General features: G+C 42.6%; 1 protein-coding gene across 1 annotated transcript in view; it reads left to right on the top strand.

The window, feature by feature from the left end:
- LOC144828473 (prostate stem cell antigen-like) overlaps positions 1-19071 on the top strand; it is a 106060-nt gene that overhangs the window by 77714 nt on the left and 9275 nt on the right. Inside the window, exon 2 of the mRNA XM_078686662.1 lies at positions 2137-2241. Coding sequence (XP_078542788.1) covers positions 2137-2241 — 105 coding nt within the window. The remainder of the gene's footprint in view (positions 1-2136; positions 2242-19071) is intronic.

The raw sequence follows: 19071 nt of genomic DNA, 5'->3' as shown, positions 1-19071 counted from the left end.
TACCATCAGCTGTTATATTGTGCCAGGAGGCTCCATTGGGGAGGACATGTTTTTTTTCCTCACAAATACACAGGTTCTGTTCAAAACCTAATAGATCATATTGAACTGTGTTGTATTTTGGTACTGTTATAGCCATGCTAATGCATTTTAAAAGCTATCATTGTTGCATCTTTAGCTGTGATGGACATATGTTTTGGTGCTCGGATCTGTTTGTTACAGCATTTTAAAATCCATAGTTCAGTCATCTTAAATAGACAAAAAGTGGCACGATAAACCAGTCTGTTGCAGTTGAGGCTTGTGCTTCTGGTTTGCGCACACCTGTTCTGATTTCAGGCCTCTCTTTTGAAATTAGTTTTTTGTTTCCCTGCAAAAGGCATTCTGAAAGACAAAAGGTGTTTATCAACTGTGCCCAGGAGAGCTGCAATCTGAGCCTGGCACAGCTCGCCACATTCAATTCTCCAGATTCCTTCCTTTTAGATGCATTGTAACACACATAATATTCATCACACACATCCTCTTACTCCAAAACACACAATTAAAAAGCATTTGGATTACAACGCCAATACCTCTTACTCAGAATAATGTGAGAGCTATTGCATTGCAAATGCTTGTCCTAAAGGATGTTGATATTGGCCCGACCTTGTGGTGCAGAAATGCACCTTTCCATTTTAGTGTTTTACATGTGTATTCATGTGTTTTAAGATAACATGGAATTTTACTGCTAACCATCATCTATTGTGATTTTATTTCTACTTTTATGGCACTTCATGCCGAATAAAGGGGCATATTAGCAAGTACCTTGTTAAAATTATCGCCGTTTTAGCGGCAGGAAACTGCCGCTAAAACGACGATTATGGGCTTGCTAATATGCGTTACAGAATTTCAATAGAAGCCCATGTTAGATGTGCAGGACATCTAACCTGGGCTTCTATTGGAATTCTATAACACATATTAGCAAGCCCATTATTGCCGTTTTAGCAGCAGTTTCCTGCCGCTAAAACGGTGATAATTTTAACAAGGTTCTTGCTAATATGCCCCAAAGTTATTTTCCGAACGATTGATGAGCCATTTCTCAAATTCCACAGGAGGTAGAAGATGGCACTAAGGGTTCTTCTCTACTACAGGGACCCAGTAAAAAGTTTTAAAAAAAGATCGGATTCCCTGCAACTTCAAGAGCATCACAATATCTTAGAACATCCTCGACCGTAGTGTGAGAATTCCATCTCATCACGTGTGCAGAAATGGCGGTGCTTCAAAATATGGAGTACAAAAATATCAGGGTGCACTTTTAGGTCTGTCTTGAGAGCTCTCACGTGTAAATAGAGTGGGCTTTGACTAGACCCAGAGGAGTTGTTTTCTCTCCCGTCAAGCTACTGGCTGTTTGTTGTATCATTCCACCCCTTGTCGGGTGCTGGCATAGCAATGCATGAGGGACTATTTTATACCTGAAAAATATACAGAATCATGACACATTATGTTCTTTATCTGATAAATGCATTTTATATTGAAAGCTGTAAAGAGAAAAATTTGTTTGATTAGTTTTTTTCCATCTCGGCTGGGTTTTTATTAATAATAGTTAAGTTACGACTCAAAATGCAATCTTTTGGCATTGCAAATGCTTGTAATTATAGACAAAATCTCGACTGTAAAAACGCTGTATATGAAGTTATGTATGTATTTTATCATAATATCTGCATTTCATTTATACAGTATACAATTATATAATTGCCATATACATACCACATAAATACAGATAATGCAAGGGTAATGTATACATCAAACAATGAAACTATAACTACACACCTGCCCTTAGCTCGAGTCCTAATGAATGATGAATGAATGAATGATGGGGTTTTTGTGTAGCGCAACGTTCACTCCAAGGAGCATCTTGGCGCTTACGGACTAATCATCACCTTGAACTGATCCCTAGACCTTTCCCCTACTGTGGTGCTTACTTAACAATATAAGTGCAGACAATACTATGACTCCCAAGATCAGATGATGTTTTTCCCAAGATGATTTTGAGAAAAGATATTTTAACTTGATTTGTCGGTAGTACATCTGTGAATAGTTACTCAACTTTGAGGTCCGAACTCCAAGGTAATGACTATACCATCCCTGCGTTTTCTTTTTCAGCTCACTCTCTCATGTGCTACTCATGCACGGCAGCGATAAACGACAGAGATTGCATGAGCATCCAGAACTGCTCTGCATCACAGACTCACTGTGAGACCATAGTTGGTAAGTTTATAATACCATTGTTAGCAATACTTACGACTTGCATTGTACTTTATGCACTTTGAGGGGCACTTTAAAGTGCCCCCTGAGGCTGCTGTCTTTGAAAAGGCCCCGTGCCTTCCGACCGCCCTATTATGACCAGAGTGGTCGGGCCGCCCTGGGACCACCGCAACTCCCAGGGATCAGAGATCCCTGGAGGTTTAGCAACAGTCTTGAGGCCGCAATATGCTTGGTGGAACCACCGCAGTCCCGCCAAGCATATTACAATTTTCCTCTCCATTACTTATGACTATTTTCATGGCAGTGTATAAATAGCATAACCCTCCAGCAGTGCCAGTCCTGGAATCGCCACTGAGTCTTCAGAGAGCCACGTCTCAGTTAAAAATAAGGTATCAGGGGATAAACATCAGAGCAGTGTTTGACCAAATAATGACAATTCAGATGGAGAATAGTCAAACTTTTGCCTGGGGAAAAGTGGCAATCCTGAAATACTACCGGGGTGACAGATGAAAAACCACAGCCTCTGCAGCTGAAAGGGCCCTCTAGAACCCCTAACCCGTGGACTGAGCACCTCCCGGACATCGTCCTGATTGATAGCAGCTCATTCTGGGTATAATTGTGATATAATTTCCTAGAATTGGCAGCGTGTCTGGCGTCTGGCGACGGCCTTGCGCGGACGGGTGCAGACGGGCTTGCCTTTGGCACATGGCGGCGTGTCTGCTGCGCGGCTGATGAAGCATGCCAGTTAAATGTGCCCCAGTAGCGGAAATGGGGAGAGGAGGGCAGAGCCACGTCCCTCGACACAAACAGCACACGCTGCGGTGGACCGGGGACTGGCGAGATCGGGTGCGAGGAGCAACACGTAAGGTGCAGGTATTTAAAAGCACAACAATAAAGCAAATATCACACTGTTAAAAAGTGAGGCACCCCAAGCCCAACACTAGCACAGACTAACAATCACGCTGTATCTAATGCTGCGAGGCCGGTCACACTCAGAGTTTAAGTGTGCCCAGTAGTGGAAATGTGGAGAGGAGGGCGGAGCCATGTCCCTCCACACATACAGCACACGCTGCAGTGGACCGGGGACTGGTGAGATTAATTGCGAAGAGCAACACGTAAGGTGCAGGTATTTAAAAGCACAACAATAAAGCAAATATCACACTGTTAAAAAGTGAAGCACCCCAAGCCCAACACTAGCGCAGACTAACATTCATGCTGTACCTAAATCATGTTAGCAAAATGGGCCGCAAGAACATTAAAAAATGGATTAATGATATAGGACGATAATTTGAAACTAATTCATGATTATTCCCTGGTTTATGAAGAACAAACACTGTTCATTTAGAATCACTCAGTACTTCTCCTTTTATGAAAATCTCATCAAAACAATTTAAGATCAATAACTGAAATGACTGAAAAAGCTTTAAAAATAATACTGGCAAATCGGATTCAGGAGTCTTAAGAGATTTTCAAGATTTAATTACTTTCTCTGTGTCTATCCCATATTTGGACCAAGGAGTGGTAGCGAGTGGAATTCTGCGCTACTCCAACATCTGTGTCTCAGGTCAGGAATTTGGGAGTTTTTCTAGATCGTGAAGTGACTATGACTAATCAAGTTGGGAAAGTTTAGCTAATTTCCTTCCTCATCTTAAAAATGCTCTGTAAAATCTTTAAGGTCCTTCTATCGGAGGCTTGTAAATCAGTTATCCATGGTCTGATTGCGTCTAGTCTGGACTATGGAAATCCTCAATTATCTTGGTATTTCAGCATGTCTGATGAGGTGGTCCTAAACTACACCATCATCCTGGTTGTCAAATTGTCTTGATCAACACATATGTCACGCTTTCATAAAGAAACCATACTGGCGAAAGAGGGACACAGTTAAGAGTCTTTGTCTTAGACATAGGATTTTAAATGGTCGGGCCCTAGGTATTAGGCCTGGGTCATTTCTACCTTACAGTCCTACTCGGTAAACATTGTTTACCACGAATCCTTTTCCCTGCACGGAATTACAATGCGGTTGTTACAACGACCGCATTGTAACAGCGCATACCATTACTCCACAAGTCGGAAAAACGACTTGCGGGGGGAGCAGAAGGAAAATCTAACACCTCCCTACTGTTGCACATATGGGAGTTTGAATAGTAAATTATACTATTCCAACATCCAGCTCCCCCCCAGAGCAAATCGTTGTTACGATTTGTGGGGGTGACGGTATGCGTTGTTACAACGCAGTCCTAGTAACAACCGTGTTGTAATTGCATGCGGGAAAAAACATGCGGAATAAAGTGGCATATGTGTCCTACTCTCCTATGCTGACACACACTGTGTGAATGCTTCTTTGGTGGCTCTTCCCCCGATTTTCCACTCCTGTGCAGGCAGTTATACTTTTTCTTTTGCAACCACAAAAGAGTTGAATGAGTTGACCATTTATATCAGTTAGAAAATCAGTAACATAACATAACATTTAGAAATTTGTGAATCTAATAGAACTTTATCGTCTTCATTAATGTAAGGGACATTAAATTTGGAGAAAAAACTTAAAAGATTGAGGTGATGAATTTTCTGAGATGCTATTTGGTGTTCAGTCAAAGGACTGAAATTGGGCAGCAGAACCTTATGCCTATGTAATCAAATCACCATCATGATTTCTATTAAATAGTATTTATTTAATTTGTTTTTGAAAGTTTGCAGGTAAACAACCTGTGCAATTTGAACATATGAAATACTTTGCTTAATTCCTAACAGTTAAATATCCAACTCATTTACTGAAGATTTACGTTTCTGTAAAAACATTTTTTAACTATCTTTGAGATAATATACAGTCTTTCAGTTCATTTAATCTTGTTCTCTAACTGAGAAACTCAACTCTCCCACTTAGGGTGGCACACTGAAGTATACAAAAAAAAATGGATTGCAATGCAGCCGCAATTAATCACCAGGGCTGACATTTTTTCAAGCATTTCATCCATCACTTTGTTTTTTGGTACCCCAAGTGTGATGGGAATGCCCGGACGTGGGTCCTGTGCTCACTGTGCTACTGGAACCAAGCAATACATGTCTGATGAGCCCCTAAGGATAAAACCAGTCCTGAGGTGCTAGTGTTCCAGTTCAAGGAGGACCCCACCTGGCAATTTGGGCTAAACTGTTTCCGTTGGATGATTTGCCTATGGCGGGGACCAAATTGATGTAGCATGGTGGGTGAAAAATGACAGATTGGTATGTGGCCCAAGCGATCGCCAGTGGCTGAAATTAATTCAAGCATTCCATCCATCAGTTTGGGTCGCATTCTGTGTCATATCCAATTCACTGTGCACATGCATGATTATCAGTTGTGCTTTTCCATGCTGGGAAAACAAATCCAAAACCAACAGAAACTCCCAATAGGAAACTAAAGGCAGGCACACACACACAGTCCCAAGCAAGGCGAACAACCTTTTCCGTCCCAACACACATTTTGGAGATGTTGATTTTGGTTTATCAGTGGCACTCGCTGCTATATGAACCAGGGATGTGTATCTCTATTTTTTTTGGTAACAATATTTAGCATCAGCATATTGTCTTGGGTCGACAACATGTAAAACTCTCTGGCTCTGTGTTACTATGCTTGCCCTGATCCAGCGCTGCTCTCAAACAATCCTCCAAACCATCACTATATACCCCAGGAGCTATCACATTTCACTCGTCGGTGGGGCCCATAGCACCGCGAGTCACTCATTCACACAAATCACACTGCTCCCAAGGACGAGCAGCTGGAATAGCGGAGAACCCTATTTCATCTATTTAATTTAAATTCTATACATTTATGTACATATGCATTTTATTAGAGTTTACCATGGTCTGAACTCTTGAGAAAACATTTAAGACACCCCGCTGTTTGGTCAATGGATCAGCTAGTAAAAGTTAACTAATGGACAACAAGACCAGCTTAATTCTCCATGTATTTAATTTTTATTCTTCGCTTTGAAATCTCCTAGCATGACCTTAATTTTGTTTGATTCCTTATTCAAAATTGAGTTAAGCATTTTATTAATCACCTTAAATAAAGAGAAAAATACATTTAATCAGTTGCATTTATTAGCAGAATAGTTCAGAAATAAAGTAGGTCAAAGGCATATTAACCATCTTCTCGGAAATGGAAATCAGGATTACAAACACCAAAGTTCCCAAAAATCAGCCTCTCTATCTTTCTTGGTGTTCACCACCCATCAGGACTCCGAACCCATCAAAAGTTAAAGTCAGGAAAAATTTCAAAGTCTTTGCACCAGGGAAAAATCGATCTGTCCGACAGCATGTCGTGGTGCGAAAAATAATTCGAAGCAAGTGAATAATTCTCTCTTCCAAACAACCTCTTTTATACCCTTTTTCCCTAACTATCTAACTAAAATTTGAAACTTTAGGGTCCACACTCAATTCTCATTGGTCCATTCAAGGGGTGGATGAAGATAACCTCATCTCCTCATTGTCCGATTTTTCACTAAGTCACTTCCTTAAACCGAATACAGTCCTAATTGTCTCTGCTGCAATCTTTCATTCTTGTCCTTTAGTTTGACACTTCGATGAATTTTCCCAGGCTTACAACACTGACATTCCAAATTGGGACCATTCTGCTCTTTAGGCCACTCTGACCTTGACATCAGCAGCACAGGCACAGGCTGCTCGCACATTCTCTTGGAGTCTCGCAAAACCTTCATGTTTTACTAGGCAGCATGGGCCATAACGGGAACTATATTAAAAGCAAACACAATTAAACGTTAGATTTCGAAGTATAGTCCTTCTGTTAACCTCCCCCCATTCTAAGTTCACCCTGTTAATGGTTACCTGGCTTTTAAGCAACACATAAGTATTGTGTTCTTACCATTCTCTGTCATTACTGCCACAATAATACTTCTAATAAGCATACATGCATGAATTTGATTAAGTTAAAGCATAACCGCACTAGATTAGTAAGACAAATTCAAATAATTAATGTATTACAGTTTGCAACACAAGCAAATTAGTATCCCACGTGTATTTCTGTGTGTGCTTTCTATTCTAGGTTGGTTAATTTAAAACCACACAATTAATACATTTTACGGTTATGGGAAATTGACTAAGAGAGGGGTTTACAAAAATGTTTGTTTTCAGTCTCGCTCCATCACCCTTCTGGTATAAAAATGGTTGATGGTGTGTTGTCCAGCTTGTCCTCTGTAACAGTTGGAGCTGGTCAAACACTTTTTTAGGTGGGGTGGTCCCAATCTGATTTTCTCCATGGACATGGGGCACTAGAAAGGTGTGGCTTTGAACAGGACGGAAGTGGACATGCCACAGGAAGCAGGAAGTGAGTGAGGGGCAGTGCAGCTGGTGCTGGGACCGGATCTGCGTGAGTCTGAAGCCTGCAGACTCCCTGACCATAGCCGGCAGACTCTCCCCGGCTGACTTCCATAGGAGCGCTGTGTGATACCCTGCTTTCTTTTTGGATCCAAGGTGATGGTGAGGGGTAGTGTGGGCGGTCAGGCATTGGACTGCGGCACTGGAGGCTAGAGCTGTGGCTCCGTCCGGTCTCATGTAGGTGACCGACATTAGGCCAGTGCGGCTTGTGAGTTGGTGCGACTGCTTCCAATCGGCCGCCTTGTGGACCCCTCCTGCCATGCTTTGCTCAGGAGGTGATGTGGCTTCATCTGCCAGGCTCCCTCCCCGGTGCTCTTGTGGTGCTGTCTGGGAGTGGTGCTGAGACCGCAGAGAGACCAAGCTGGATGGTGTGAGTTTCAGGGGGCAGCAAGGACCGTCAGAGCCTTGGAGTTGCTTACTTCCTCTGACTGGTCATATTGAGCGCCATTTACCACCATTGTTTTAACCCCCCTCAATGCAGTCAATTCAGTCCGGCCTCCTAGCCAGCCAGCTTGACTGTCAGATGGCCCACTGAAGTCCCAGAGAGGAACACCAAAAAGCCAACTCAGTCTAGCCTCCTAGCTAGCCTGCTTGTCCAGACTGATAGAAGGCCCACAGAGGAACTTCAATAGCCAAGCAGGTACTACCTGTGTCCCAAAGTAACATAAAGTAACATAAGTAACACAGTTACATATAAAGTCAAGGGCAGCTGGGCACCCATCACAACCTAGTGCGCAAGTTGCAAAATCGACCGGGGTGTGCCGCACAGTGCTGGAGTGCCGTGGCCCCGCCTACCCATGGGCACTTTTTCCTCTCTGCCACTGGGTGTACCCGTTAAAAACGTATAACAAAAGCTAGGTAAGTGGTATACTGGTTGCTGTTCGGAGCACAAAATATTCAGTCAACTTTACTTTTATTTAGGTTGAAGGATGGCAGTGGTTTTATATACCCGGGAAATAAAACTGAAGATTCCTGCACATACAGGACTCTATACTGAAGTGAAGGAAATCTATTCATCGAAAGCTCACTACTCTAGATAGAGTAAGTTGGGAAAACTATCTTCCCATTTCTATCAAGGATCAGCTTGCGGCTTTGAAAGAAACAATTCAAGCTGTACCTAATTTGGACTCACCACTATTGTGGCAACATTGAGATGGCCACTGCTTAGAGATGTTTGTGATTAGCACCTTATGAATGTCTTGATAATGAAAATGATAGCAATTGTAAGGGGGTGTGGGTGGGTTCTCCCCCGAGAAATGTTTGAAAAAAGAGTGAGCAAATAGTGCATTTTCAAGCATATTTGAGAAAGCAAGAAGTGACTTTGGCAAGCATTTGTGGCAAACGCTGAGAAATTCATCTCCAAGTCCATCTGCCACTCGAAACTGAACCAAAGTAATGCAGTATGTAACCTAGAAATTATTCATTTTAATCTGTCCCAAAAAAAATCCCTGGCTTGGCAAAAATATCCTGCTGCTGCTTGAAGCAGTGAGATGGGTCTGTCGCAGCTGGAGAAAACAGCCAGGCTGATGTCTTCCAAGTGCATTATTCAGGGACTCCTAACTTCTGTGAATACCGAAATGAGTAAGTGCCTTCTGTGAATACCAAAATGAGTAAGGGCCATCTGTGAATACCAAAATGAGTAAGGGCCATCTGTGAATACCAAAATGGTAGTAAGTTTAGGATTTTGTCTTAAGTTAGTTCTGTGAATCGGGCCACATGACCTGCCTCCAATTTCTGGCATTATCCCACTGAGTTGGCATTCCATAGCCCGGTGGGCCTTGACTTGCCATTGCGCAGTGTGGACTTGTGAAAGGGCGGGTCTGAGGGATCATCATTGGCAGCTTTAAACAATGCAGCCTCGTGAGGCACAGGGCTTATTCTGTACGCTCCCGAGGATGCCTGGAAATATGACGCTGCCTGGCGTCATTTGTGCGCGGGACCCCCAAATGTGCCAAAACAGTGACTAGCGGGCTGGCACCATGTCAGCCCGGTTCACTAAACTTTAATCTGACACATTCATGTCACAACTTCACAAGAACCTGCCTGCCTGTCCTGCCTGATGCCCGTGTCTGACTCGGTGCGTCACAAGCAGGCAGGCAGGTAGAAGGACTGGGGCAGGCTTCCTCAGTTTTAAAATGGTAAGTAACATTGCTACTGGTGTTACTTGGCATCTTAAAACAAATGCGGTATGCGGATACTGGACGGCGTGGAAATATGGTGGGTACAGCCCCCCGCCCATTGAATGAAACTGCCCCTGACCTGCCACTCGACACACATTTCAAAACCTATCACGACTACTTGTGCACACAAAGAAAAGCCAAAAGGTCACAGCCTTATCAAGACACAGACTCGTAATAATACAACAAGGGATCATTTATCATCTTAGACTGCCTCTCTGAGCAAGAGCTAAGTAACTCTCTGCACAGCTATCACTGTTTATTTATTTATTTATTTATGCCATTTGTAAAGCGCGCTGTTACCGAGCGGTGTCCTGGCGCTGAAATGATATGGTATCTCCCCTAAGATGTTTGTCGGTTTCTAAAGGCCAAAGAGCCAGGTTTTAATATTTTTCCTAAAGGCCATCAGGTTAGTGCTCTGTTTCAAAGCCAGGGGCAGTGTATTCCAAACGGTGGAGGCTCCAGAGATGAAGCTACGGCCTCCCCATCGTACTTTTCTAATCCGAAAAGTCTTAACTAGCCCTTTGTTGGCCGACCTTAGCTGTCTGCCTGGCCTGTACAGTTGAAAGGGCTGTTGAAGAAAGGATGGTCTCAGTCCATTCACAGCCTTGTACACCATACACAATGTTTGAACTTTCTTCTGCACAAGACAAACTGCTTATGTCAGTCAGCACTTCTTTATCTGCAGCCATAAATGCTTTAACATGGCAATCAGAGAAACCTGAAATACAGATGGAAACCCTCCAAGTTATGGCACTAAGAATGGCTGACATGGCTAATAAAGTAGACTGCCAGATTGCCGCGGTCAGCAGAACCGTTACCTCCTCACCGGAATGCTGGTGCTCAGAGATAGTGGTCAAATTGGCATTCCTTCCAACTGTACTTACTGCGCTGGTGGAGGAGCTAAAACTTAAAAACAGCATAAATGAACTCACAGAAGCAAGCAGGGACACAGATCCCTCGCCCAGGGAACTCCACCAGCAGGTCTTAGCTAAAGCAACCCGGCCTTCACACTCTGAGTTAATGACAGGATACATCAACCAAACGGCGGATTCCGAGATTAATAATCTGGGGGCCATTGGTTCGCCGAGTGCGCCTCAAACAGTACACGAAGAGAGAAGAAATGCCTTAAAAAACAACAGAAGCACTTAAAGCAACAACCAATGAAAACTCCTTAGCACAAACCAAGCCATGTGGCAGGCAAAAACAAATCTCCAAAGTGGAACACTGAAGTAGGAAAGAGTCCACCTCTCTTTACCATATTTCATAAGAATGGAAAACCCCAGGCCGCCTCAGATCGGGCCCCCCAGCATTAGAAACAATCACCTCACATACTTATGCGGAGGCCACCATGGGGGCCTACTCCACAGAGACAACAACCATCACTCATGGAGATACAACTTCAGGTAGATGGCCAGTATAGTGGGAGGCATGTCACTACCAACATCAAAGGCTCCACACCCCTCTGCGCCTCACCTTCTCCAAACTCTGCTTATTGGGACTAGGTCGCAGCTAAATTGGACGATAAAATTCAGGCCTGTTCCTAGCAACAATCCCCTCCACCACAGCAGCACGGCAAGAAGTCATCAAATTCTAAACATCATGACATGCTACGTCACAGGCAAGAATAAGGTCTTGCAAAGTTCAACGGCGACCACGGTCCTCAAAGCAGGGCCGGCTCTAGGCTCATGGTGGCCCTGGGCAGGGAGCGTAGGTAGGGGTCCCGGAAGAGGGGGTCCGGGCGGGGCAGAGCGCGCAGGCCAGTAAAGAGGAGAGGGGGTCAGGGTGTTTAGAAGTGGAACAGAGCCGGAGGCCGCCAAATCCCTGCCAGGGGCCACCACGCAAATATGTATCCATCCTCAGAGTATTAATATATTAAGGATATATATTGGCGTGGTGGCCCCTGGGGTTTGGTGGCCCTGTGCAGGTGCACAGCTTGCACATGCCTAAAGCCGGCCCTGCTCAAAGGGGTGAATCTCATCTGCGTTCAAGAAATGTGGGCAACCACACCCATCCCTTAACAGGCTAAGGTGAATTCTTTAAACTAGCAATCAAAACCAATCTATTTGTGAGGCCTTCTGGGGACATTTCCATATACATCAAGCACTCCCTAAAGTTGTGCTTTACAGAAATAAAAAACGCCTCCGAAATGGTTGTAGCCAGCATCCTGAAAGGGCTCAAGTCTGTGGAACGACCACTACTTATATTATTAATCAATATATACTATAATCCCCACTGCTAAGGACCCAATGATAAACTTACCCGGCTGATCAAGCAGATCGGAATCCTGATAACAGAACATGCATCCTTGGAAATTATTATCCTTGGGGACTTTAATATGCACCAGCTGGGGGAATGGGATTCCGACGGCAGTGCCACTGAGAGCACCCAGCGGCTCAACATCTTCCTTCAGACGTACAACTTAGTTCACACTCCCACCTATAATAACCAGACAACTATTGATCCGAAGCCTCCAAAAAGCAGCTGAAATCAGCAGCCAACACACGCATCTTGTCTGGAAATTAAAACGGGAAGCCACGGAGGCAAAATGGATAGTGATCTTCTAATTGCTGGCACTGAGCAAGACTCAACAATTTTGGCAATACCTCAATAATCTAATCCATGGATTCTACAACAGAGGGAACTCTGTCTCAGTGGAGATCTGGGTAGTGTGCATGAAGTCACTATACACCACCGATCAGAAATCTATCTTCACAAATAGACATGTTTCTATCTCGACCCCCTGTGGAACCCAGAGTTACAAGCATGGCAGTAGTACGTACCATCTTAAAAATGATCCAGAAAAATTGAGTCCCAGGCCCAATGACCTGCCCAGCTCCCTCTTCGGGCAGGATATAAATTTCTGTTCTTCAAACCTTTCAATGCTGTACGCGGAATGCAGTCTTCTGTAGGACGGTCTAGATTCTTGGAGGAGCTCACTGCTGCAAACAATTTTTTAAAAAGATGCAAATACTGACGCAAAGGACTACCGAATGATCACCCTGTTGGACATCGAGGGAAAGGTCTATGCTAGTACACTACTGCAGGAATTAGCGGACTGGGGTCAAACAGAAGGGCTTCTGCCATTCTATCATACAGGGTTTAGACCAGGGGGCTCAACTGTTGATAACATTACAGTCCTGTCATACCTAACCCAACAAACAGTAGCTCGTCGCTCTCCCCTGTTTTTGCCTGCTTCATCGACCACTCAGCAGCCTTTGATGGGGTAGTCTGTCACATCCTTTGGCTGAAACTGGTGGGGTGGAACATCTGCCCGAAACTACTGCGAGTAATTAGATCTCTGTATTCAAGAACCTGGGTAAGGATTAAACTCTCCAGGGAGTCCACCACGAAAAGAAATTGCCACAGATTGGGGCTAAAGCTGCGCTGTGTCCTGGCACTGCTACTATTAAATGTTCACACCGCCAACTAGGGCCCGGCACCGCATGGGGCCTCCCTTGCTACTCCAAAAATTGGATACAAAAAAATTCACCTGCTGCAGTATGCCAATGATCTTGTACTTCTTGTACACACGAAAATAAGCCTCCAAAAAGCCCTCAACGCCCTGTCTGAATATAACCCCAAGAGCGAGCTGGCAGCTAAGGTGAGCATGGTGAACACCTAAATATCGATTCCAAAATATCGAATGGACAGAATATCGAATTAAAAATATAGAATAGACAGAATATAGAATTATTAAAATATAGATAGGACAGAATATCGAAATTGGGGTAGGAAATATCGAACTCCACAATATCGAATTTTATAATATAGATTCCCACAATATCGAATTTTATAATATAGATTCCCACAATATCGATTTTTTTTTTAGTGTTATGTATGGTAGTATATGTTTTGAAATTATGAATTATTTTTCTAATGTATCGTTAATTTTTTTAAGTAATGAATGTTATGTAATTAAATTTTTGCGTAATTTAATTTCGTAGTGGGTTGTGGGTTTATAGGGGAATAGGGTGGGAAGTAATTTAATTATATTAAATTAAATATTAATTTTAATTTATGTGTATTGATAATTAATTGATTGATAAATAATTATTAATTGGTAATTAAATGTTATAAATTGGTAATTAACTGTTATTAATTGATTAATTGATCATTCTATTATTTGTATTTTGTATTATTAGGAGCGCGTTGTGGGTTTATAGGGAAATAGGATGGGAAGTAATTTAATTATAGTAAATTAAATATTACATGTTATTTATATATATTGATAATTAATGAATTGAAAATTAATTATTAGTTGGTAATTAATGTTTAGTATTTGGTAATTAATTTTTATAAATAGGTAAATCATTTTTAATAATTGATTAGTTGATAATTTTGTTAATTGTAGTTTTTAATATTAGGAGCGGGTTGTGGGATTATAGGGGAATTGGGTGGGAAGTAATTTAATTGTAATAAAGTTAATATTTATTTTTATTTATATGTATTGATAATTAATTGATAATTAATTATTTATTGGTAAATTATTTATTAATTGGTAGTAATTGTTTTAATTGGTAATTAAATGGTATTAATTGGTCATTATTTTTAATGAATTTTTTATTGGTATTGATAATTAATGTAATCTTATTTTAATATTAAATGACTTCTTTCCCTACTGTTGCACTCTCTGGAGTGGGAATTGTAATTTTTACACCTACGCTATCCAAAATGTTCCCTACTGCTGCACTCTCTGGAGTGGGAATAGTAATTTTTACCCCCCGCTATCCAACGCTTTCCCTACTGTATCACTGTTTGGAGTGGGAATAGTAATTTTTACCCCTAAGCTATCGAAAGCTTTCCCTACTGTTGCACTCTCTGGAGTGGGAATAGTAATTTTTGCCCCTACGGTATCCAAATTTTTCCCTACTGTTGCACTCATTATTAATTACCACAACTTTTTTATTTTAATTAATTTAATTATTATATTTTATTTATTTTTATATTGATATATGTTTATTAATATATTTATGTCAATATATTTTTATCAATGTTCTAAATATTTTATAATTAAGATTAATAATGATGTTATAATATTAATATGTACATTTATATTAATTATTTTTTTACATTTCATTTATTATTTTTACATTTTAAGCTTTTTTACATTATTTTAATTATGTTTTATTTAATTATGTTCATTATTTAATTACATTTCTAGTATTTTTAATACATTTAAAAAATTCGATATTTTAGTTAACTAATATTCTATATTTTGGAATCGATATTTTAGTACTTACCTGTTTGTAGATAGGCACCCTATATTCTGTCCCTCGATATTTTGGCGTCGATATTTTGATAATTTGATATTTTGTCCCTCGATATTTCAATACTGATCCAGGACCATGTCTAAAATTGTAATCTTCGGCAGGCACCCAAAGAAAAAGCTCACTAAGTGGCACCTGGGTACCCTGACCTTGCACTGTATATAAAGCTACAATTATCTTGGCGCTTGGCTAAATGAGACTGGCCGCCCCTCGCTTCATCTACATATAATGTGGTTGAAAGGAAAGATAGTCACACATGCCCTTTGCAAGTTATTTGCTACCTTAGATAGTCCAACAACTAAGGCAATTAGAAGGGTACGAAGGGCCAATCTATTACTGTCCCTCAACTATGCGCAGCAGAAATTCCCAGGAATGCTTGCAGAAGGTCTGGAAAAAATACCTTACGCAGAGTCCCCAAAAATATTTGGTCTGCCCATTTGCACAAGAAACACCTTGGTCCGTCTCGAATTTGACATCATTCAACAAAAATTAGAAGGGTTGGCGGCCTTAGCAAAATATTTCTACTTGGCAACTGGGGACCTTGACAACTCCATGAAAGCTCACATAAAATTCATCTTTGTAAAATCATACAATCCCTGGTCCGTCAAATTTTCAACATCAAAGGAACAGCTGCAACTAGCTACCGAGAATTGGGATACAAGCATAATTGACTTCGCAACCATCAAATTATCAATAAAAAGCAATTGTGTTTCCGTTCTCGTACTTCAGACATCGAATCCCTTGCAGTCAGGAACTTTCACGATCCTTTATGTCTTCCACAAATATGAAAAACCCCTAATCCTCATGCAGGCCGTGGGGAGACAAGCACTAAATCGGATCTTAGCTGCAAGACTGCATCCGCTTCCCTTAAAATAACTTCATACAACCTGGAATCAGACATCACAGAGTGTCGCTTATGCAAATATAAAGCGAGCCCTTGGCACACTTAGGGGCAGATTTACAAGAAAGTGACGCATATGTAGAGATGCATCACTTTCCCTGCGCCACCATGCAAAACCCTCGCATCACCATGGATGTGCCGTATTTACAATACGGTGCACCATGGCGCAAGGATTGACAGATGCGTCAGAAATTCTGACGCATCTGTTAATTGAAAAGTCACGCATTGCTGGAGTTGTGTCGCAAGCACAACCCAACTCCAGCAATGCGTGTTGCGGCCTATTCTCAATACACTGCCTCACACCTTAAGCCTGCTTCAAGCAGGCATAAGGTTTTGACGCAGTGGCGTCCTAAAAGTCACGCAGTGAAATCTTGTAGTTTCACTGCGTCACTTTTACGAGGCTTTCCTGCGTGGAAACGCCTACCCTGCATACATTATACCTGACGCAGCTATAATGTCACGCAGGGCTTTACAACGTGACGCATCTCCCTATATGCATCACATTGTAAATGGGCCACAACTTTTACGCCACCGCTGCATCACAAAAGTGACGCAACAGCGGCACAAAAGTGATGCAAGGGGCTTGTGAATCTGCCCGATATTGTTTTGCCGCCTGGCTTTGTGACAAGCCCGCTAAATTCACCTCAGACCTATACTTCTTCAACTGGGCACTTGCACAGCAAAGGATGCCGTTTACCAGCTCAACACCCGGGCCACAGTGAAAAATATGGCCAATTTTGGCAAATTTATATACCAAACGTGCACACTTCTGAAAGACAATATTGTTCAGGCAGAGATCGACTAACAGCCTGTTGAGTCCGACGACACAAGGACCAGCAACCCTCGAGGACTAACCTTTCCAAGAGTATCCATTCCTACTAATGGACATAATTGATTTTTATTCTTTCATTGTTTAATCATAATGTCAGTTCCGGACGTTTACATATCCTTTTTCCAGCATGATTTTAAAGTCTGGCTAGACTTCTAATTTTTACATTAAACTGACCACCACCTTCCGCTATATCTTTTTAATTTGTATATTGTAATGGTTTTAAGTAATCACACAATAAAAGTATTCATACATTCATTCAATCTGATTTTTCAGGGATCCAAAGGTCTCCTTAACCGCATGCGCGCTAGCGGGTTTTCCCGCTGTGCGCTGAAATTTGAAAATCGCGCGTATCATGACAAAGCCAGCTCGTCATCCGCGTAGCGCAGGTAACGCCCATGACGAGCTGGCTTTGTCATTAGCGCGGAAGGGGTTAAGTAGGTGTGTTTCATTTGTTTTTGAAGGGTCAATGGCTTGTTTGATTTTGTTTATAAAGAAGGACTGAGATAATTCTAGAGTCCAGGTCCCATGACAATGTTGGCTTTTCCCTATTTTTCTTTAAAGTGAAGCTCTCTTGTACAATGCCCTTGGAGGAGCATATGCAGTAAGGTAGAGGGAAATAATGTAGTGCTTTGTTTGAAGGCGTGGGTGAGTGTTTCTCAACACCATCATCTCATGATTGGTTCTTTTAGCATCGGCTGATATGTTTAGTATAAAGGTTCAACCACATCTTACGTTTTTTACAATCTGATTTTGAAAGAATTGTAACAAAGTCAGTTCTAGTTTAGACCCAATGCGGCCTTCTGGCAAAACCATGAGACAGATTTACAAGCCCCTTGCGCCGCCGGTGCGTCACGTTGCGTGATGCAACCGGTGGCGCAGCCTGCTGAGTGATATTCACAAGACCAGGTAGAGTCACTCAGCGTGACTTAACCTGTGCTTGTAAATATCACCCATGTTCATGCAACACTTTGCTTGTTAGGTGGGTGATGTGGGTGTTGCTGTGGGTGTTCCTACGCAACACCCATGTCCACTGATGCATGTCCAGATTTACGAGTAATCATAAATCTGGAAATGAGTCAGAATGCTACGGGGTGGCGTAGCGAGGTGGAATGAGGAGAAATGTTAATTTCTCCGCGTTGTTTTCCTCTTTGAATGGGTGCTGCATTCTACAGCACACATTGAAAGAGGAAATTACCTCAATTCATTGTTTTTCTGCAGGAAGGGGCCCCTTCCTGCACAAAAACAATCTCCCCACGACGCAGGCATCCTTGCACCATGGTGCAAGGGTGCCTGCGCCGGCGCATGGCAGCAGTTTGTACGCCAGCGCAGGGGGAAGCACAGATATGCAGCATATTGTTGTAAATATGTCGCATCCCTGTGCTTCGAAATAGGCAGCAACATTTCCAAAAAGTCATCAAGCATTGTAAAAACTAGGTCAAGGACAATCAATATTTGCCCGGCGGTATCGCCTCTTTAACCCACAAAATATTAATCAATGAAGAGGCAGGCGCTGGAGACTGGAAGGCAGGAAACAAGGTTTATTCTCTCCGGAGGAGAACACATCAGTTCGGACAGCAGGTATCGTCACGAGGTGCTCTAACCGCATCTCTGAGGCCTGGCCTCTTATACACATTTTCATGATCTTTATTGCAGGTAACACATTCTTGAAATGCTTTGAAGTATGAAAGGACATCCTCTGAATCTCCCCTTCAGGCCCGTTCCCACACACATTTACAGTTGAAGTCCCCACCCCGGTCACAACAGGTGATGATTATCGCGCAGCTGGACATTCCGCCGATTCGCGGACTGTGGGAGGTTTGATCGGATCTCATAGGGTGGGGGCTTTGATCAACTCGAGGGTCCTTTAATGAGGGAAGCTTCCTACTGTACGGGGGGGCAATAAACGGTATCCGCAGAGCTAGGTGGCGGCCTGGGAACGAGGAAGACAAACGGGCACACAGGATAGGGGGTTTGTATCAAAGGGCCTGGGACCATGAAAGGAATGAAGGGAGGTGTCGCGCTGGGAACAGGATGGGGTTCTGAGGCAGAGCTGCGCTGAAGAGGGGTTTATGACCCAAGGCATGTGCGAGGGGGGGTTGTCAGCGTGCGGGCTTTGGGAGGGCGAAGGGCTATGCTGGGGGCCAGTGGCGTGCAGAGGGTGGCTCTGATCGAGGCACCTAAAATGGCGGGTGCGCACGACAAAAAGTGTGGCATCAGGGGAAAAGGCAAGATGGCGCAGATAATGTTTACCAAACCGTACTAATTTTCCACAGTCCTCCCTTT

The sequence above is a fragment of the Lissotriton helveticus genome, chromosome 4_1 (genome assembly GCF_964261635.1).
Source record: "Lissotriton helveticus chromosome 4_1, aLisHel1.1, whole genome shotgun sequence".
NCBI classification, from domain to species: Eukaryota; Metazoa; Chordata; class Amphibia; order Caudata; family Salamandridae; genus Lissotriton; species Lissotriton helveticus.
This window is presented reverse-complemented; position numbering and strand designations above follow the sequence as displayed.